The sequence below is a fragment of the Papio anubis genome, chromosome 11 (genome assembly GCF_008728515.1).
Source record: "Papio anubis isolate 15944 chromosome 11, Panubis1.0, whole genome shotgun sequence".
NCBI lineage: Eukaryota > Metazoa > Chordata > Mammalia > Primates > Cercopithecidae > Papio > Papio anubis.
The window spans coordinates 62,073,377-62,095,613 of record NC_044986.1 but is presented as its reverse complement, the minus strand read 5'-3'; the positions used below and the strand labels follow the sequence as shown (position 1 = coordinate 62,095,613).

General features: G+C 40.1%; 1 protein-coding gene across 7 annotated transcripts in view; it reads left to right on the top strand.

Annotated features, from left to right (window-relative positions):
* Nucleotides 1–8,684, top strand: part of CTNNA3 (catenin alpha 3) — a 1,832,183-nt gene extending 1,823,499 nt beyond the window's left edge. For all 7 annotated transcript variants that reach the window (XM_009214841.4, XM_009214844.4, XM_009214842.4 and 4 more), the window contains one exon: nt 339–8,684. In XM_009214841.4, coding sequence (XP_009213105.3) covers nt 339–626 — 288 coding nt within the window. In that variant the 3' untranslated portion in view covers nt 627–8,684. The remainder of the gene's footprint in view (nt 1–338) is intronic.
* The last annotated feature ends 13,553 nt before the right edge of the window (nt 8,685–22,237 follow it).

Below are 22,237 nucleotides of genomic sequence, written 5' to 3'. Positions count from 1 at the left end.
CCATCTGGCCTTGTGATATTATGTGGATTGGGGCCCTGCAGAATTTACATGATGTCACTGAAAGCCAAGAGAAAGAAATTAATCTCTCTATGATATCATATTAGAAGATAGACTGTGAATCAATTGATGTATCAGATAAATAGATAACTGATCAAAAATGGATGTATTGATTGAGGTAAATAACTATACATAGTTGTATAAAATGATTAACTCATTCATTTCTGAGGTAAAAGCAAAGTGGTGTTCTTTGGCTTCAATAACATTAAATCTCTTAAATTCTTAATTGCATTCTGGAATAATAGCTCTTTTTTCTTTTCTTTTCTTTTTTTTCCCTACAGTTGGACAGTGTCACCTCCCTGATCCAAGCAGCCAAAAATTTAATGAATGCTGTAGTGCAAACAGTGAAGATGTCTTACATTGCCTCAACCAAGATCATCCGAATCCAGAGTCCTGCTGGGCCCCGGCACCCAGTTGTGATGTGGAGAATGAAGGCTCCTGCAAAAAAACCCTTGATTAAAAGAGAGAAGCCAGAGGAAACGTGTGCAGCTGTCAGACGAGGCTCAGCAAAGAAAAAAATCCATCCAGTTCAAGTCATGAGTGAATTTAGAGGAAGACAAATCTACTGAAACCACTATTCTACCTATAGTGCCTATATGACAAAATCCTGGCTAACCACACTGCTTTATTTTACACTTAAGAAGTTCTGTAATTTCACTAAGTTTTGGTGTTTAACTCACAAATAACATAAAATATTGGGTGCCAAATCAACATAAGCAATATATATTTGGGATCATGTCATTGTCATTTCTATATGGTCAGCACCTAATAGTTAATGAATATTTGCTTGTTGAATGAATGGAATTATCACGTGTCATTCAGTCTTTCCCATCATAGAGATTATCTACTATTTGTTAACAAATAAACACAGGAGATGCAAGAGAGTCCTGTTTATCCATAATACTTCAAGTGCACTTATCATCCTTATCTTTAAGTAAAACACTAACATGAGCTCCTGACTTGGTTTTTTAATAGAAACAAAAGACTTTTATAAAATATTTTCCCATTTAATCTCCATGCTTTCTTTACCTGATCTAACCTGGCAGAAATGTATGATTCCTGCCATAGCTAAAAAACAACCTTGTAATCTCTAGATAGCTGTACTCATTGTCAACTTCTTAGGCTAACATCCATTATAAACTAATCAAATTTGAATAGTCAGGCTACTTGTTGGATTTTGAAGGTCAACCTTGGTTATTAATGAAATGTTTTCTTAACATTATAAAGGTTACAATGAGTTCTGATGCCACATATGCACCTTTTGGGTTTCCAATGTGTTAGAAAATTCTGTACTTTTGAGTGTTAGGCCTATCTGAATACATATGTGAAAGAAGAGTTACCACCCACTGGGGAAATGAGACACAAACTGTATCCCAAAGTGAGTTATATTAATAACAACAGAAGTGTAAGTTCTGTATGACCCTATTCTTACAAACATAAAAATACATTTTTATCAGCTTGCAATGGTAATTAAAAGGAAAATGCCAGTTTGAAAAACCTTTTGTCATTGAGTAAAATATAACTGCATGAATTGTAACATTGAACTAAGAAGCAAAGTTAATGGCAATGTAGCTGGAGTTATTTTAATAACGTTCTTTTAAATAAAAGTCACTGGGGTCACTTTATAACTCCAGTCACTGTGTTCATTCCTAGTTGAGTTCATAAGGAACTTCATAATAGTCTTAGAGTCTAGCGTACCTCTCTGTCTCATTCCCCCTCTCTTTTTCTCTCCCCTGACGACCTGCCTCTCTCTGTCTTTCACAAGATGTCCTTAGCAGAAACTCTTTGTAGGCCATAAGTGTTGTTTTCACTTTCTCTCATTCATAGAGTTCTGATTCACAGACTTTAAAAAACATTTTCTATTCTATATTATCATAATAGTATTGCATTGTAACTTTTTACTTGTAAAACATTGCCATTGATGAGAGTTGTCTCAACAACAATGTAACCTTAGATTGATGAGAAAAAAATTTACACGTACAATACCAGTTGATATTAGGAGAACCGGTTTGGGTAAAAGGATGCATAAAACATATGAAAGCCTAAAGATTGACAGTATGATATGTGTGGAATCTTAAGCATAATGGTGTGGGAAAAAAAGGATCTATTTAATAGGTCATTATTAATTATGCAGGAAATGTTAAATTTCTTGTAATGAATTATTTCAATCTTCCCAGTAGCTGGGTTGCCTGAGCTCAGTGTAAAACTTCCTAGGAGGTGAAGGCAATAAACTCCTCCCTGTTTTGCACCATAGACTGGGCTACAATAGTTCTTCTGAACAGAATGCACTGCCCAGAAGAAAAGGCAGTGAAGAAGGGAATTAGGGAATTCAGATGACTCTGTTTTTCAGAATTATCTAGGTGACTGAGGCAAATAGAGAATAAGAAAATCTCTATTTTATTGAAATGCTGCCATCATTTTCTGCTCTAAGTGTAGATGTTGCAAGAGTGACATCTGTGGTACATCGTTATTCCAGATAGAAGTATAAATTTATAATTTAGTGGAGAGAGCAATTTTCTTTTAATCACCAAACTACCAGCTGTATAGAAAAATTTTTTGAAATCACCAAACTACCAGCTGTATATCTTAGCTCCTACAGCCACATTTGCAAGAATCATAAGCATCTCATTTAGAAAATCTAATGTCCACTTGACCTAACATCATCTTTCCACGTGTTGGAGTTTAGAACATGCAGTATTGGACACCACAAGAACAGAAATAACTTGAAATTATACAATTACCAAGTAACCTCCATCTCTTTGTTAAAAATGACTTTTTACCCAAAGTGAGATGTTAACAAGTTCTCCTCTTTAACCCAGGCAAATTTTCAGCTTAACTCAAAGCAAACTATAATTAAACAAAACAGTAAAATTTTTAACTCAATGAATATCCTAGGAGTTAATCTGCTGTAATAATCAATGGTGACATAAAAACAAGACGCATAGAGCAAAAAAAGGCATCTGTCTACCTGAGTGAATTCCTGTAGTAGACCGCAGTTCAAGATTTAGTTTGATTCAAACCTGCCAATAAAACAAATGCTTATATACAGGAAAAACTAGCAGTGAGATACAAATAAATCTCTCTATTATGTACTTAAATTAATCAGCATGACACATCTATGTTTAGGTATTTCTTCTGCAGAGGAATGCCAGAAATTTCTTAATGAGAGTGATAATTTGGTGATCCACCTAAGTACCTTTTGATGTCTTGTCACAGAGATTAGTGCTTCCTCTGATCATATATTTGCTTGATCCTGCTAATAAGAACTCACCTTTCTCTTTTAATGAAATCGATTTGTGTTAATTTACATAGGGAAAAGCATTCCTTGAGAGGGAGGAGAGGGTGTTTACCACCCGCAGGAGCAGTTCCATCCCTGGTTACCCACCAGTATCCCTGCCAAATGTTAGACTGGAATTAGAATGAAATTTTTTTAAAAAATTATGAAATAATAATCCACTAAAGGGTTTTCTCCTAATTAGAGAAATTTGAAGATTTTCATCAAATATAAAAAGTGAAAAATAGAAATTGTTCCCTTTAATTTATGACAAATTAAAATTATTGGAGTAAAATGTTTCTTTCTAAGTAAATTTCTGGATAGTTCTTGATTGAGTCAAGAAAAAACTCAAACACTAAATTTCTCAGCTAATTTGTTCATTGTTCCTTTCTGTTTATTTATTATTTATTATATGAGTGCAAACTACAAATGTATTAGAAAAGACAATACAGTCTTCACATTCACAAGTGTGCCTTCTGGCCTTCGAAATCTTTTAACATAAGATCAATGTAACATATTTGTTCCCCATAAAAATCTCTTATGTACAGGGAATAAGGGCCTCCACAGCTACACAGAGACACCCATTCTTGCAGTCTGGCATTCTTGACACCTTTAGCTTCAAAGGCAGTTGGTTTTCAATTTCAAGCTAAAATAGTGAATATACAATTAAGTGCACAACTTGGGCCTTCAGACCAAATAATTAATGCTCCTCAAATTAAATAATGAGTGGCTGAAAAGCCTAATGTGTAACAACAGAGGAAGTGACTTCAATGGCTTCCTAAACCTTCTCTTTGAAGGTGTTCTTCTCATCTCACCCACCTCTGGGCTAGGTATCCTGTTAATTGCTAACAATTTCCTACCAAAATAGTGTAGTCAGGACTGCCCATCACAGCCAATTACTCCAACTAATGCCCTTTCCTCTTCTTCTGTGAACCAAAAATATCTCTCTCCTGTCTCTCATCTCTATCCCAGGTATAAATTGACTAATAAATTTTACAGAGGTTTAGTCAAAATTATGAATTTTAATTTCCAGCAACATTATTCCTTTAGTCTTTCTATTCTCCAAAACATTCTTAAATTTTGGTATCAAATGTTCATTTCTGTCCTAGAAATTGTGGTTCCCATAGCTACAGATTTCTGCATAGTGGCAGAATGAGTGGAATAAGATCTGAGACTTTTCCTGATGATATCCACCATTCTCTTGTGAACTCATTGCAGAATAGACAGCCTCTTTCAGTTTCATTGTAAATAGTTCTTTAGACTGGCAAAGCAGGCACCAGAATCTGAATTTGAATGAAATCTGTACTTTCTTTTGTGGGCCTATTTTTTGCCAAGACAGCCTGCCTATTGTATATTTAGGAATCAAGTATTCCTTTTTTCTGTTTGTAAAGTCAGAAATATTTCAGTTAAAAAGAACATAATTTTGTATTATTTTAAGAATTCTTTTTAAGTAAAGTAGGAAAATTTCTGCCACCTGAGATGTTACTGTTTTTGTTTATATGAAAATTCCATTTCTTTCTTTATGACTCTTTTCCCATATCATTATGATATGTTCAACGTTAGTATTTTCCATTTTACCACTAAACAAATAAGCCAGGACTAATAACAATAGCAGTTTGAGAGTTTTTGTTTTGGCGTTTTGGTTTTAATTAGGAAAGAAAACTTGGATGCTATTAAAAACCAATTGTAGTTAAAAATGTTTTGAATGAGGTTCCTAACACTATCTTAGACATCTCAAAGAGAAAGAAAGAGAAGAAGTAAAATTTTAAATACCTTTTTGGCATTTTTAACCAATTCACATGAACAAGAACATATATTCTGTTAAAGCAAAATAAAGAATAGTTTAAAACACTAGTCATCTTTCATGGGAATATTTTCCCCCTAACAGACAAGATAGAATCCATTTCTGGACACTCTAAAATAAAATAATGTTAATTGAGAGAACTGTCTCCAAATGGAATTCAATCTGACCAGAATCCCATCTGCAGGCAATAGATGGGCTGTGGGGCTGACCTTAAGTTTTATTCTGAGATGAGATGAGATGCTTCACGGCTGCTGGCTGCATTATGGCATCTACCAGTCCCCACTCGTTTGTGGAAACAAACTGCATGGATTGATATTCAGTATGAGTTTGGTAAGTTGGAGAAAAATGGAGACGATACAGAGTAGTCTAAAGGGACAACAAATAAGAAGGTGCCAGAGGTAGGGAAGGGTCTGAGAGGGGTAGTTGCAGAAGCATTTAGCTTTCATAGAGGAGGGGAGAGTTTTTTGATTCTAGAAGACTGAGCAGCCCTCCTGAGGAAAATATTAAGGATAGAATGAGACACTTGTCTTGGTGGTTTGGTGAAGTCGTGTTGAAGGCAAAAGGATGAACTACACATATTTTGAGCATGATTTTGTAATATTGTTTGCAAGCTGAGAAACAGAAATTCAGCCATTCTCCTGACTGTTGATAGGTGAAATTCTTCTCAATATTGGAGCCAATCTGGGTAACCACACCTTCATGTATTTAACAGCTATTTGTTAAACAACTATGATGTTCCAGGCACTGTTCTAGATTCTTAGGATACACCATGTAACAAAACAAGTAGTGATCCTTGCCCTCACGTGCCAGCTCTGTGTTAAATACTAACTATTATCTTATTCAATCCTCCATCTAACCCTATAGGATAAACATCATTCCATAGACAAAGAAGCTGAGGGTTAAACAGGGTAAGAATCTTGCTCAAAGTCTCACTGGCTTTAAAATAAGGTTTATTACACCCTGTATTCTGAACTTTTAGCCACCATGACATCCAGATTTCTTGGAAATTTTGATTTAATTTGTCAGTTAATAATGAGATACACATTTCAAATGCTGGCTGGCCTCCTGTGTAAAAGCAAAAATTATATAAACTTTAAAAATATATTAATATGTATTTTACATCATTCAAGACAGATATATAATTAGCTGAATAATCTCACCTCTAATAACTGAATGTAGCATGTCAGGTACATGGGAAGTAAGTTATTTATGTGATCTGAAAGAAGAGGACCACCTTTGCTAAATTACTTTTATTACCATGGAGAAGAAAGTGTTAACGAAAATGCCTCTTTCGGCCCATCTTCAGTATTGGTTGGTTAATACCATTTGTTGATGCCATTCCTTTCCTCTTTTACTGCTAACATGTGACTGTGTTTAAAATTATAGATTGCAGCGGAGTGTTGGCCAAGGATTATTGTAGTAAGATAAAGTTTCCCTGTATTTGAAATTTACCCAAACTGTGGCAAATACATCTTTCCTTCTTTATGGAGGTCACACGTGTGCATAGTATGTGCCTGAATACAGGTAAACTTGGTTTTTTAAAATTACATGACCTTTTTTAGAGTCAACTGAAGGCTAGACTCTTCTTGCCCATGTTGCTGGATAGGCTTTCACATCTCAGGCCTTGGAGAGTTAAATGACTTTCTCGTATTTCTTAAGGTGGAACCACATGAGAAATTCACACATTCCTAGTTTGAGCAATGGAATGTGTATATTTGGGATCGTCACTTTTATGTATCTGGTAGTCATGATGGTGCCTGTTCCCAACTGTAGGAAAGGAAAGCCCTCAAGAAGAAAATTATCTTTCAAAAAGGCTCAGATTTCTAACAATTACGTCTAAATGTTTCTTCAATTTAGAACATGTACAAAAGCTACTTAATATTAGCAGAGCAGTTCCTAGGTTTTCATTTTAAATGAAATATTTCCAGTTCCAAAGTTTATCTCCTTGGCATTTTCAAGAAGGATGGTTATTTTTATTCTGGTTATTTGGTGTTGGAGGTCTGTGACACTTCTTTAAACATTTAAAGCCCCCATTGAATAGTCGTATCAATAGTTAAAAGCCTGTAGATATCTTGTTTTTCTATTCTGACAGCCCAGCTTATGCAGACTCAGGCCAACCTTAGGTATGTCACATCAGGTTCCCATCTGTGTAAATTACCTGAACCTCTCTGTGGTATTCACTGGGAGTTGAGCTTCTACTAAGGGATTTCCTTGACCTGGGCTTTTAACACCAGATTTGTAGTGGAGTGTTTATTAATAAAGCAAAGGAGTAAGTCAGAGATGTTAGCCCTTGCTCTCAGTTAAACAGAACTTTCCTCCTTCCTGAATATTTAAACATAAAATTAATTTTAAACTACTATAAAAATCACGTTCCATTGCTTGCCAAATCTTATGCCATTATAACGCTCTATTCTTACATGTTAGTATACACTGTGTCCATAGGGATATAAATATGAGAACTTCAGCAACTGTCTTGTTGATTTTGCAAATTTTTCTCATGTGGTATGGTCCCTCCAAAGAAAATTTCCTTAGATATAAATGATAGCATAATAGTTTCTCCTCCATATCCGTGACTAACAAGTCCCTGAAAACAGAAGTAGACATATGTTATGCCCAATTTAGTACCTAATAATTTAGGCTTAAAACAAAATTTTCTTGGGAAAGTTGGGTGATTAAATATAAATTAAAACTTCCAGAGAAAGATTTCCAGATGCCCCTGTTTTCCATTTTGATTATGGCTTTAGTTTCATAGCAACTTGGGGGAAAAGAATCCTTTACTTTATGTACTATTATAAGCAACAACTTTGACAGCTTAAATGTAATGACCTCTCTGAAGGTAATATGCACATGATAATTTAGGATGAAAGCAGATTTAAACTAAGACTTTCTGAGATGCAATAAAAGTAACCAATTCACAATAGTCATGTTTATTGAAGCAATATCTTGGGAGCTTAAGTTTAGTGGCATCTGAGGTGTTTCTGACCATCTTGCTTGTTCATTTCACCCTGCTCTGCACAGACAGAATGTGATCGAATGAACTGCCTACTATATTAATGACCAGTTCAAAGTCGTTTTGTGCTTTGGCTATAGATAAAATTGGGCAAAAATACTGTAGGCCTTTCTGGTCCATATTTATCCTTAAAGTAGTTTTGCCAATCAATAAAAATGAATTATTTATCCAGAAATAGAAAAAACTCTTTACTATCCTATGACATTGACATAGAAGCCCAAATACTCTTTGTTTGAGACCCTGCATGTCTTTTGTGTTTAACTGAATGAATAATTTTTTTAATTGTGCTCTTAATTGCATTATTTCACATATGTAACACTGGGTTTGTTTTGGTTATATAGTATTATTTTACTTTTTTCTAATTTCAACACACGTCACTCTGTAGCTCATTAAGAATTTGTTCAACTGAAAATTAAAACCTGTGTGTTAAAGTAACAAAAATGAAAAGACTGGCTATGCATTTTATGTTGATATTTGGTGGTGGATTTCTTGGGTGGGACAAATAAAATGGAGATTAATAAATTGCTGAGTAGTCCAACCATGTGTTTCTAAGTGTCACCTTCATTCTCATTCTCCTTCAGTTTTGCATATTATAATTCATGAAGGCATTTTTCAAAACTACTGCATGCACATAAGTAACCTGAAACATATCTGATAGAATTAAATTCGTAGTCTAAATGAGCATTTTTGGTCTAATACAGGCACTAGTGTTGGGCATTAGACATGTCTTTAACAGTTCTATCTGTGTAGCTCAAGAGTTGTTCTTTAGCTTAGGACTTTATGAAAATGATCAATAACTTTTCTGAGAATGTCCAAACACATACTCCCTAGTGGTCATGGAATGCCATTGGTACTACTAATGCTCTTGTATCTAAAAATTGGTGAGTTTTTAACATCCATCTTGGCCTCCTCATCTTTAGGCTGATGATAATCCTTTCTCAGTATGAATCCCATGGGGATAGCCTCTGGATCCTCTTTCAGGGGTCACATAGGCTGTTGCTGTCTACTCTAGAACATCAATCCCATCATTTTCTCCCTTCAGGGCCCTTACTACTTCAGAACACCTACTGCTAAGTCTCAGTCTGCAAGTTCCCAAAATGCAGTCTCTAAATATTGTCTTCGTCACTTAATTCTTCTGAAAGACCATGTTTCCCCTGATTCAGTTCTGCCAGACGCCATCTGACTTTGTTAATGGAAATGCCAGTGTCATGTTGCCTTTCTGCCTCATTCTGTCCTGGGCCCCAGAAGCCCATAATTGCTCTGGCAGCAGCATTCTATCTGCCTTGATCAGTTTGTCATGCTTGCTCTGGGGGTAGAAGTGGAACTAAAAGCACTCTTGGCAAGAAGAGTCTGTTTCTGCCTGGAGGCTGAGCTGATGCCCTGACATTTCCTGGGCAGGACCATTAAATATTCCATCCAGGAGCAGTAACTCAGAGATGTAACTTCCAGTCACTGCATGTCCATCCTGTGGCCTCTTGGGGAAAAGCTGCTGTCCCTGGTCCAGTAACCCTGACTTCCTACTTTGTCTGAATTTCATAGTTTTAGAAAGGAGAAGTCCCCTTGGTGTATAGGCCAGAAAAGGGAGTTCTCAGGAAGACAAAGGGAATGTCAAACCCAAGGGAGCTGACCAGAGTGGGGGTTTAGGTAGAGTGGAACATACACAGGCTTTTACAACATTGTCCTTTGTGCCTGAGGCTCAGGGAGGTAGCCTGGAGGCAGGGATCTGTTACTCTGAGCTTCAGAAAGAGGTGAAATGCTCTCCTTCCTGCCACACTCTTGCCTTCTCACTGTCCCTTTAGTTGTTGATAGTGACAGGATGTTAGGTGTGCAGATAAAATCTGCATGTTTCCCTTCTAACATCAGAAAAGACAGTTTGCTAGCAGTGGGTGGAGTACTATTCACATGAAACTGAAAGAACCAAAAGTGGGCTATCCTCCTGAATGCAGATCTAAACACCTCCCTTGGGAGTCTGCCATCTGCAGGCATTGCATTGGAGAAGGTAGGGGCAGAGAACTAACTATGCTTTTGTTCTGCTTCGGAGGAAGATTGCGTGGTGATGCTGGGGATCCACAGCTGGAAACTGGAATGGCTCCTTCTTTCCAATAAGTGCTCATAGCATCTCCCACCCACTAGGTTAATCAGTTATGTCACAGTCACTCTGAGGCTAGGTTTGGAAGACCCTAATGCTGTTCCAGAGAACGCCAACGCCAGAGAAATGTTTGAGTCCCTTGACTCCATTATATTCTGAAATCCTGGGACAGTTATATCATGTATACCTTTGTATCTCCAACAACTGGCACACTGAATGGCACAGCACATGGGAGGAACCCAACTGATATTTTTGAAAGGAAAGTACAAAACCATGAATTAGTTTATTTCAAATGAATGAATGCAGAACCCTACTGCTCTGTAACCTGGGCCACCTGCTGAACTATGCAAACCAAAATTCTGCGAGCTTTGGTAATTTCTATGTTAACAGAAACAAAACTAATGTCAGGGAAAGAACGAAAACTCATGATTCTTCCTGCCACTCTTTCTAAACGCTGCCACTGCCTTAGGTAAATGAAAGTTACTGATAAGGAAAAGCCACTGGGTGTTTCTCGCTCATTTGTTTTTTCAACAGCAAAATATTTCTTGAGGGGCTGTTATATGCGAAAGGGTTATGGATGATAGAAAGAAGCGTGAGTGTTTTGGAATCAAGATGTGGGCTCCTCAGGTTAATTAAAGTAATTAGCAGCACTAGGGAAATAAAAATGCTGCTCATGGGAATCTTACCATGGTGGAGGAAAGCAAAGTAAGTTTCTAGTGGGGGATTTGTTGAGGTTCTAATAGGAGGGTGGTTATGGCTTAGTAGTTTACAGAACGATAACATTCCACGAGTAGGGTATGTGTCAAGGCATAGAAATAAGAATGAGTTTGTCACATGCAGCGTCAACTGGCCAGTATGGAGGGCACTGAATGGTACTGATACAAGAGTTCAGAAAGGCAAAAGGGGAGTAGATCACAGAGGATTCAATGTCAGGCTGAGGTGTTAAGGCTTTAATTTGCAGATGGGGACAACGTCAAAGTTTCTAGCAAGCAAGTTCTCAAATACACACAAAGTTATAAGATGACTAATTAGGTAGTAAAATGTAGGGTTGATAAGTTATTTAGAGTGAGAGAAAGGACTAGCAAAAATCAGTTGCACTAGTTCTGTATGAGATAAACAAATGCCTGGGTGAAATTATAAGGATAGTGATAAAAAGAAATATTGTCAAACCAGAAAGCATCAAACAAACTGACAGTAATAATTGTCAGCCTCAGCAACGAACTCTGTGAAAGATATTGTTTCCAGTGTACTTGGTCACATTGAAAAGAACTGTCTAAAAGCATAAGCATATGCTCTAATAGATGATAAAAGTTGAAGGCAAATCATATTTATCAAGCATTTACTAAGTGACCAGAATTGTGCCAAACATGTACCTGCACTATTACATTGACTCTTCACTGAAGCTTAGTGGTTACTTCATCCTACTCCCACTCTGCAGATAAGGAGATGAAGACCAGTTTAAGTAATTTGACCATGCACACCCTGCCAGTGAGAGGCAGATTTGTGATTTGAAACAAAGAAGCCTGAATTTGGTCTCTACTCTTTAATATAAACTATTCTGCAGACTGGAATCATTTTTATTTTTCACCATCTGCTCATATGGAAGCCTTTGCATCAAAGATTTGAACAGTTTTTGTTTTGACTGTGTTCCATCTGAACTAACCCACAGCTGGAGACATCCTAAAAATGGTAGCAGGAGAGTTACCACAAGGGACTTTCTCAAACCATCCCAAGATGAGGCCCATTGAGATTCCAAAGAAAGAAGCACTAAGCACCAGGGTGATCAGTCCAAATGGTTTACTAAAGGAACTTGCATACGGAGTGCTACAGCAGTCCTTGAAACATAGTGAGAAAAGAGATCTAGATATGTCTGCAAAGAGGAGGTTAGTTTATGGAGCTCATATGGGGATTGAAGGAATTTGGTTTAGGGCTGGGGCTAGTTTTCATGTGTTTAGCAACATGTTTGATCTTTTAGTGTTTCAAGCAACAATTAAATAAGTTTATCAGTGCCTGGAAATGTTCAGGGCCCCAGCTTGGGTTCAAGCATGCAAGAAAATACATACAGTTGGCCCAGACACAAAGCAGTCAAGGCACTTTGTGTTTCTTCATCAGTACAAAGAAAAAAAGGAAGGGCAACTTGGGGGACCCTACAGACTTTCAAATGACCCAAGACAAATGGGCCCATGCCTGTTAGTTTAAACATTAACTTATTTTCTTAGTCTGATCAACTCTAGCCCGACTGACAATCTGAACGGTCAGCTCACAAGAGATAGAGTAGCAGCGCTTCTGCTTCTAAGTTACTTGTCCCAATTTTTAAGTATTCAAAAGAGTGTATGTGAAAACAAGAGATACCCACAACACTCAGTGCTTTTTCAAATTTTCCTTTGATGTATACCTGACCACAAAGTAAGGAGCTCAGAAAGTACAGAAACTGTAACTGAAGAGCAATCATAACTCTTAGATTTCATCTAAAACTTTAGGTACATTTTGCAATCTACTATGGGATATATTCTTGTTGATTTTACTATAGTACAGCTTATTTTATTTTAAAGGCAATTTCGCATTTTTCTGCCAAATAATGATGGTCAAGTGGGTTGCACCATGTTTAAGATAAACACAAGATGTGCCTTGCCTGAAATCTACTCAGATGGCTGTACCCGATTTGAGAAATGCTAAAACAGGCCACATGCGTGACTACTGTGGGATGGCAAGATGACACCATGGCTGACAGCACGGGCTTTGGCGCGACCCCACCTGGTTTGCATCCTGGCTCCATCGTTATTAGCATCAGCTTTCTCAAGCAAGTTGCTAAACCTCTCATTACCTTTCATTACACAGTCTCATTTGTGAAACAGAGCTTCCATTTCAGAGTTCAATTAACAAAATATTTGTATGTCTTATAATCCATGCCCCTTAGATTCAGTGAAATATAATGGATCCTACTACACAGAATTGTTATGAATACTGATTGAATTAATATACATACTACAAATCATGCCTAGCATAAACACAACATAAAAATTTAACCATCATTATTGTGATATACATAACCAAGAAGCTTCAAGATTAAAACACGCAAATCACGCTTTTAAAACTTTCTTTTATAGAGGGAATAAGGAGAAAGAAATGCCTGGAGCAAGAAAGCAAAAGCATGCCAAGGAATCATAGAGAGTAGCCAATTTATATTAATTCTATCAACAACTATTTGTTGAATATACTTGGGCTAGATATTCTTCTAGGTACTAGGGCTGCAGCAGTCAGTAAAAACAATCTTTCCTCCAGAAGGGCTTTAGAGACTAGCAGAGGACACAGCAGTTAATTACACAATGCATCCAAGAGTACACATTTTTATCTTCAATAATTGCAACAAAGGAGAGCCACACTGGTGCAATGAACCTAAGTTGAGGGGATTTGGCTGAATCAGGGAAATCTGGAAAGGCTGGTCTGAGCAAGTGAGTTCCAAGCGGACATCCGAAGAATCAGCAGGAGCTTGCTGGTGAGATGTGATGACAGAGCATTGTAAGCAGAATGAGCAGCCTGTGCGAAACCCCTGTGGGAAGGGCAGCTCCACACACACCGGGTTTTGAAAACAGGCTGGTGGAGAGTGTGAAAGTCAGCCCGCAGGAGAGGGCATCCGAGGAGCAGCCAGGGGGTGGCTGGGCAAGACAGGGAAGACAATGAAGGAACAAGACAAATCATGGCCTTTGTAATTCCACAAACCATTAGCAAGATCAGAGGCTGGTCCCCAACACTGTGTCTCCCTCTTCGAGGAGGCTCAGTGACTGCTCAGAGCCCTTCTTCCACCCCAGGCCTCTCCTTCCTCATGCTAGCCTCACACATTCATCTCATGGGAGGAAAAAAAATAACTCTGAGTTGTATTTTTACAAATGGAAAAATACATGCGTTTCTATTTCTGGCATTCGTTTTGTGGAATATGACAGAAATATTTCAACCCAAATAGGCATAATTTCTCAGCTTCATATTCCTCGGGGCCTTTGCTGTGGGTCACATCTCCTTCTCAATGCTCGGATGTATCTATACCGGCTCCCCCGTTCATCCCTGCATGAGAGTTCTCTATGTTTCACAGACACGCTACAGGTGTCCTTGTGAAAACATCACTCTACAAAAGGAATTCCAATAGTAGAGATACTCATCCTTAGAAAGAATTTATAAGGGAAGGCCTAAGAGGAAATGACTCCTTTGTTCTTTATTACAAAGCGTTTTAGGGAAAAATAGAAGAGGGAGAAGAATAAGCAAAAGGAGAAGATGCAGGAAATTTATAGTCATGTATTTTTTTCTTCATTGATTATGAAAGCAAATGTATCAAGTAGCTCATAGATACTGGTTAGAGGGTTGATCCAGGACTGACGTTTATTGGAGTATGCAAGAAGAAGATGGGATGTAAGATCTTCTGATCCTAAGTTGAAGATCAGGTGCTCTTCCCACAGAAACTCTCAGGGGAGTACTGCATAATGATTAGAAGTGAGGACTCTGTGACAACCCAGGTTTGTCATAGGGTTATTGTAAGGATTAACTGCAAATATGCATACAACATATTTAGTGCAGTGCCTGGTCCATAGTAAGTGCACAACGAAAAGCAATTAACATAATTGCTAAATATATATTACACAATACATATAGTATATATGATGTGTGTGTACGTGCATGTGTGCCATAAACCTATTTCTTCCTTGTCCATTTTGCTAAGATCTCTTATTGCTTGAGTAGAACAGCAGTGTTATGGCCCTTGGCAGGGCTTCCAAAGCTATCAAGACCAACATTCCTTTTCACTAACCTATTACCATGTAATCAAAACACCTCTAAAATAGATTCCAAGTTGTAGGTTACCTTTGATGAAAACTTGGTAGATAAAATTATTTTGGTGTTATTGAGTAGTTGATATCTCACTCCTCCTTTTTCTCCACCACTACATAAAATAAATGCAATCACAGGAACATCGTGATCATTATTGTCAGGCCTCTGAGCCCAAGCTAAGCCATCACATTCCCTGTGACCTGCATGTATACATCCAGATAGCCTGAAGCAACTGAAGATCCACAAAATGAGTGAAAATAGCCTTAACTGATGGCATTCCACCATTGTGATTTATTTCTGCTCCACCCTAACTGATCAATCTACTTTGTAATCTCCCCCACCCTTAAGAAGGTACTTTGTAATTCTCCCCACCCTTGAGAATGTACTTTGTGAGATCCACCCCCTGCCCGCAAAACATTGCTCCTAACTGCACTGCCTATCCCAAAACCTGTGAGAACTAATGAGAATCCACCACCCTTTGCTGACTCCTTTTTCGGACAGCCTGCACCCAGGTGAAATAAACAGCCTTGCTGCTCACACAAAGCCTGTTTGGTGGTCTGTTCACACGGACGCGTGAGACGTTTGGTGCCAAAGACCCGAGTCAGAGGGACTCCTTCGGGGGACCAGTCCCCTGTCCTCACCTTCACCCCATGAAGAGATCCACCTACGACTTCACATCTTCAGACCAACCAGCCCAAGGAATATCTCACCAATTTCAAATCGGGTAAGTGGTCTTTTCACTCTCTTCTCTAGCCTCTCTTGCTACCCTTCAGTCTCCCTGTCCTTCTAATTCCATTTATTTTTCCTCTCTAGTAGAGACAAAGGAGACACATTTTATCTGTGGACCCAAAACTCCAGCGCTGGTCACGGACTTGGGAAGACAGCCTTCCCTTGGTGTTTAATCATTGCGAGGACACCTGCCTGATTATTCACCCACACTCCATTGGTGTCTGATCACCTCTGGGACGCCTGCCTGGGTCATTCACCCACATTCCCTTGGTGGCAAGTCAATTGCAGGGACGCCTGCTTTGGCTGCTCACCCATATTGCAGCCCAGGGCTGCTCCCCATCCCCCTTCTCTGTGTCTCTACCCTTCTCTTTAAACTTGCCTCCTTCACTATGGGCAACCTTCCACCCTCCATTCCTCCTTCTTCTCCCTTAGCCTGTGCTCTCAAGAACTTAAAACCTCTTCAACTCTCACCTGACCTAAAATCTAAGCATCTTATTTTCTTCTGCAATCCGCTTGGCCCCAATACAAACTCGACAGTAGTTCCATGTGGCCAGAGAATGGCACTTTCGATTTGTCTATCCTACAAGATCTAGATAATTTTTGTCAAAAAATGGGCAATGGTCTGAGGTGCCTGACTTCCAGGCATTCTTTTACACATTGGTGCCTCCCTAGTCTTGCTCCCAATGTGACTCATCCCAAATCTTTCTTCTTTCTCTCCTGTCTGTTCCTTCAGTCCCAACCCCAAGCATTGCTGAGTCTTGTGAATCTTCCTTTTCTACTGACCCATCTGACTTCTCACCTCCTCCCCAGACTGCTTCCCCTCAGGTCACTCCTTGCCAAGCCAAGCCAGATCTCAACTCTTCTTCAGCCTCCGCTCCCCCACCCTATAACTCTTCTATTACCTCCCCTCCTCACACCTGGTCTGTCTTACAGTTTCGTTCCGCGACTAGCCCTCCCCCACTTGCCCAACAATTTCCTCTTAGAGAGGTAACTGGATCTGAAGGCATAGCCAAGGTTAATGCTCCTTTTTCTTTATCTGACCACTCCCAAATCAGTTAGTGTTTAGGCTCTTTTTCATCAAATATGAAAACCCAGCCCAGTCCATGGCCTGTTTGGCAACAACCCTTAGACGCTTCACCACCCTAGCCCAGAAAGGCTAGAAGGCCGTCTTATTCTCAATATGCATTTTATTACCCAATCCGCTCCTGACATTAAATAAAGCTTCAAAAATTAGATTCCAGCCCTCAAATCCCACAACAAGACTTAATTAACCTTGCCTTCAAGGTGTACAATAATAGAATAGAGGCAACGTATTTCTGAGTTGCAATTACTTGCCTCCACTGTGAGAGAAACCCCAGTCACATCTCTGGCACACAAGAACTTCAAAATGTCTGAACCACAGCAGCCAGTTCCTTCAGGACTTCGTCCCCCAGGATCTTGTTTCAAGTGCCAGAAATCTGGCCACTAGGCCAAAGAATGCCTGCAGTCTGGGATATGCTTTGGGTAACTCTTACAGTGGAGGGTAAGTCCATCCCCTTCTTAATCAGTACAGAGACTACCCACTCTCCACATTATCTTCTTTTCAAGGGCCTGTTTCCCTTGCCTCCATAACTGTTGTGGATACTGACAGCCAGGCTTCTAAACCTCTTAAAACTCCCCAACTCTGGGAACAACTTGGACAACATTCTTTTATGCACTCTTTTTTAGTTATCCCCACTTGCCCAGTTCCCTTATTAGGTCTAGACATTTTAACTAAATTATCTGCTTCCCTGACTATTCCTAGGCTACAGTCACACCTCACTGCAGCCCTTTTCCCTAGTTCGAAGCCTCTTTCATATCCTCCCCTTATATCTCCCCCACCTTAATCCACAGGTATGGGACACCTCTACTCTGTCCTTGGAGACATGCATCCCTTACCATCCCATTAAAACCTCATCACCCTTACCCCATCATGCTTTAAAAGGATTAAAGCCTGTTATCACTCGCCTGTTACAGCATGGTCTTTTAAAGCCTATAAACTCTCCTTACAATTCCATTTTACCTGTCCAAAAACTTTATAGGTTACAGGTTAAGTCTTACAGGTTAGTTCAGGATCTGCGCCTTATCAACCAAATTGTCTTGCCTATCCACCCCATCGTGCCAAATCCATATACTCTCCTATCCTCAATATCTCCCTCCACAACCCATTCTGTTCTAGATAAACCTAGCTGACCTCATAAATCCTAAATCCTTTCCCCACTCCCCTTTTCATTCCTTAAAAAGTAGCCCTAAAAGCTGCTCCCACACTAGCTCTCCCTAACTCATCCCAACCCTTTTCATTACACACAGCCAAAGTACAGGGCTGTGCAGTCAGAATTCTTACACAAGAGCCGGGACCACACCCTGTAGCCTTTCTGTCCAGATAACTTGACCTTACTCTTTAATCTAGCCCTCATGTCTCCGTGCGGTGGCTGCCACCACCCTAATTCTTTTAGAGGCCCTCAAAATCACAAACTGTGCTCAACTCACTCTCTACAGTTCTCATGACTTCCAAAATCTATTTTTTTCCTCACACCTGACACATATACTTTCTGCCCCCTGGCTCCTTCAGCTGTACTCATTCTTTGTTGAGTCTCCCACAATTACCATTGTTCCTGGCCTGAACTTCCATTCGGCCTCCCACATTATTCCTGATACCACACCTGACCCCCATGACTGTATCTCTCTGATCCACCTGACATTCATTCCATTTCCCCATATTTCTTTCTTTCCTGTTCCTCACCCTGATCACACTTGGTTTATTGATGGCAATTCCACCAGGCCTAATCTCCACACACCAGCAAAGGCAGGCCATGCTATAGTATCTTCCACAGCTATCGTTGAGGCTACCGCTCTGCCCACCTCCACTGCCTCTCAGCAAGTCAATCTCATTGACTTAACTCGAGCCCTCACTCTTCTAAAGGAATTATACATCAATATTTATACTGACTCTAAATATACCTCCCATATCCTGCATCACCATGTTGTTACATAAGCTGAAAGAGGTTACCTCACTGCACAAGGGTCCTCCATCATTAATGCCTCTTTAATAAAAACTCTTCTCAAGGCTGTTTTACTTCCAAAGGAAGCTGGAGTCATTCACTGCAAGAGTCACCAAAAGGCATCAATTCCCATCTCTCAGGGCAATGCTTATGCTTATAAAGTAGCTAAAGAAGCAGCTAGCGTTCCAACCTCTGTCCGTCAGAGCCAGTTTTTCTCCTTCTGATGAGTAGGTCACTCCCACCTACTTCCCCACTGAAACTTCCGCCTATCAATCTCTTCCCACATAAGGCAAATGGTTCTTAGACAAAGGAAAATATCTCCTTCCAGCCTCACAGATCCATTCTCTTCTGTCGTCATTTCATAACCTCTTCCATGTAGGTTACGAGCTGTTAACCTGCCTCTTAGAACCTCTCATTTCCTTTCCATCATGGAAATCTATCCTCAAGGAAATCACTTCTCAGTGTTCCATCTACTATTCTACTACTCCTCAGGGATTGTTCAGGCCCCCTCCCTTCCCTACACATCAAGCTCGGGGATTTGCCCCCGCACAGGACTGGTAAATTGACTTTACTCACATGCCTCAAGTTAGGAAACTAAAATACCTCTTGGTCTGCGTAGACACTTTCACTGGATGGTTAGAGGCCTTTCCCACAGGGTCTGAGAAGGCCACCATGGTCATTTCTTCCTTTTGTCAGACATAATTCCTCAGTTTGGCCTTCCCACCTCTATATAGTCCAATAATGGACTGGCCTTTACTAGTCAAATCACCCAAGCAGTTTCTCAGGCTCTTGGTATTCAGTAAAGCCTTCAAACCCCTTACAGTACTCAATCTTCAGGAAAGGTAGGACGGACTGTCTTTTAAAAACCCACCTCACCAAGCTCAGCCTTCAACTTAAAAAAGAGGACTTTGTCAAGAATAGAGTCCAAAAACTCACCAACTAAACAAGTAATTACGCTGAACCCCCTTGGGCACTCTCTAATTGGATGCCCTGGGTCTTCCCAATTCTTAGTCGTTTAATACCTGTTTTTCTCCTTCTCTTAATTCAGACCTTGCATCTTTCATTTAGTTTCTCAAGTCATACAAAACCGCATCCAGGCCATCACCAATAATTCTATATGACAAATGCTCCATCTAACAACCCCACAATATCACCCCTTACCCCAAAATCTTTCTGCAGTTGAATCTCTCCCACTGTAGGTTCCCACGCTGCCCCTAATCCCGCTCAAAGCAGCCCTGAGAAACATCACCCATTATCTCTCCATACCACCCCAAAAAATTTTGGCCACCCCAACGTTTTACCATTATTTCGTTTTATTTTTCTTATTAATATAAGAAGACAGAAATGTCAGGCCTCCAAGCCCAAGCTAAGCCATCATATTCCCTGTGACCTGCATGTATACATCCAGATGGCCTGAAGCAACTGAAGATCTACAAAAGAAGTGAAAATAGCCTTAACTGATGACATTCCACCATTGTGACTTGTTTCTGCCCCACCCTAATAGGTCAATGTACTTTGTAATCTCCCCCAACCTTAAGAAGGCTCTTTGTAATTCTCCCCATCCTTGAGAAGGTACTTTTTGAGATCTACCCCCTGCCCGCAAAACATTGCTCCTAACTCTACCGCCTATCCCAAAACCTGTAAGAACTAATGAGAATCCACCTGAAGGGGTGGCCTGCCCCTCCACACCTGTGGGTGTTTCTCATAAGGTGGAACGAGAGTCTTGAGAAAAGAAATAAGACACAGAGATAAAGTATAGAGAAAGAAAAGCGGGGGCCCAGGGGACCGGCGCTCAGCTTACAGAGGACCCACGCCGGCACTGGCCTCTGAGTTCCCTTAGTATTTATAGATAATTACCTTTACCATCTTAAAGATAAGGGAGTGGCAGGACAATAGGATCGTTTTTAGGGAGGAAATTAGCAGTAAGACATAAGAACAAGGATCTCTGTGACATGAATAAGTTTAAAGGAAAATCCTGTGCCTTGAGATAAACCTTTCAGCAACATTGTTTCATCCTATCACATGGGGATAAACCTTGGACAATACCTAGCTTTTCTAGGAGCAAAGACACACCCTGCACGCTCAAAATCCATTAAACCTTGAGTTACCACAGCACATGTCTCTTGCAAGGACAAGGTTGGGGGTAGGGTCACAGATTAACAGCATCTCAAATACAGAACAAAATGGAGTCTCTTATGTCTACTTCTTTCTATATAGACACAGTAACAGGCTGATCTCTTTCTTTTCCCCACACCACCACCCTTTGCTGACTCCTTTTTGGACTCCTTTTTTGGACTCAGCCTGCCTGCACCCAGGTGAAATAAACAGCCTTGTTGCTCGCACAAAGCCTGTTTGGTAGTCTCTTCACACGGAAGCGTTAGACAATTATCACCACCACCACCACCACCACCACCACCACCACCACCACCATGATGACATCAAGCATTGCTGAACAGTTATTTCATGCCAGGCATTGTGCTAGATGTTTTGCATACGTTATCCTATTTCTCACCAAAAAAAGTAGCTCATCTTGGCCATACCAGATGGTGAGAAAATTGGGGCAGAGGGAGATAACAAATTTACTCCATATGATGTTAAAACGGAAAAAGTTCCCTTATTCCCCTCTCAGGGTATGCAATGGGGATGTGGCTTGCTTCTTTGGTGCCTTGATTTTCATAACCCTAGGGAGAGCATCCAGACAGGCAGGTCGTGGGGAGCTCTGACCCCACAGCAGCATCTAGAGTTGAGTGTTTACAGTTCCAGAAGCCCTGGTGGGTGTGTGTTACAGTGTGCTCTTTCAATTTTGCTGTCTGCAGGTGGCTTGTGTTAATCAGCTTAATTAGATCCTCCACCTTATTGCAAGAACAGAGTGCTTTCTGTATTCCAGGTTCTTGCCTTGGTGTACCAGAAAAATTGAATCACATGGCTTGGAGAATGAGTAAAGGATTTTATTGAATGGTGGAGGTAGCTGTCAACAGGTGGATGGGAACCAGAAGGGGGATGGAGTGGGAAGGTGGTCTTCCCCTGGAGTCAGGTCACTCACACCGGGCTTTTCTCCCACTGCCCTTGGCCAAACTTCACATCCGTAGATGGCCTGCCAGAGTCTGCTGGTGTCTGTATGCCTGTGTGTTCCTCTGTAGGTGTGTTCCTCTTAACATCCAGCCACTGGGATCTGTGCCTGTTAGGGTCTCAGGGTTTTTATAGGCACAAAATGGAGGGTGTGGTGGGCCAGAGTGGTCTTGGAAAAGGCAACATTTGGGCACAAAAACAGGAGTACTTGTCCTCACCTAGGTCCATGGGCACAGACCTGAGTGTGGAACCATCACAAGGGACCCCACCTTTCTCTACCTGGCACTTCCTGCCCCACTCCTGTATCAATGATAATGGGTAATGTCATAAATAGCAATATTCTAATGTGTGTGTGTTGTGTGTATGTGTG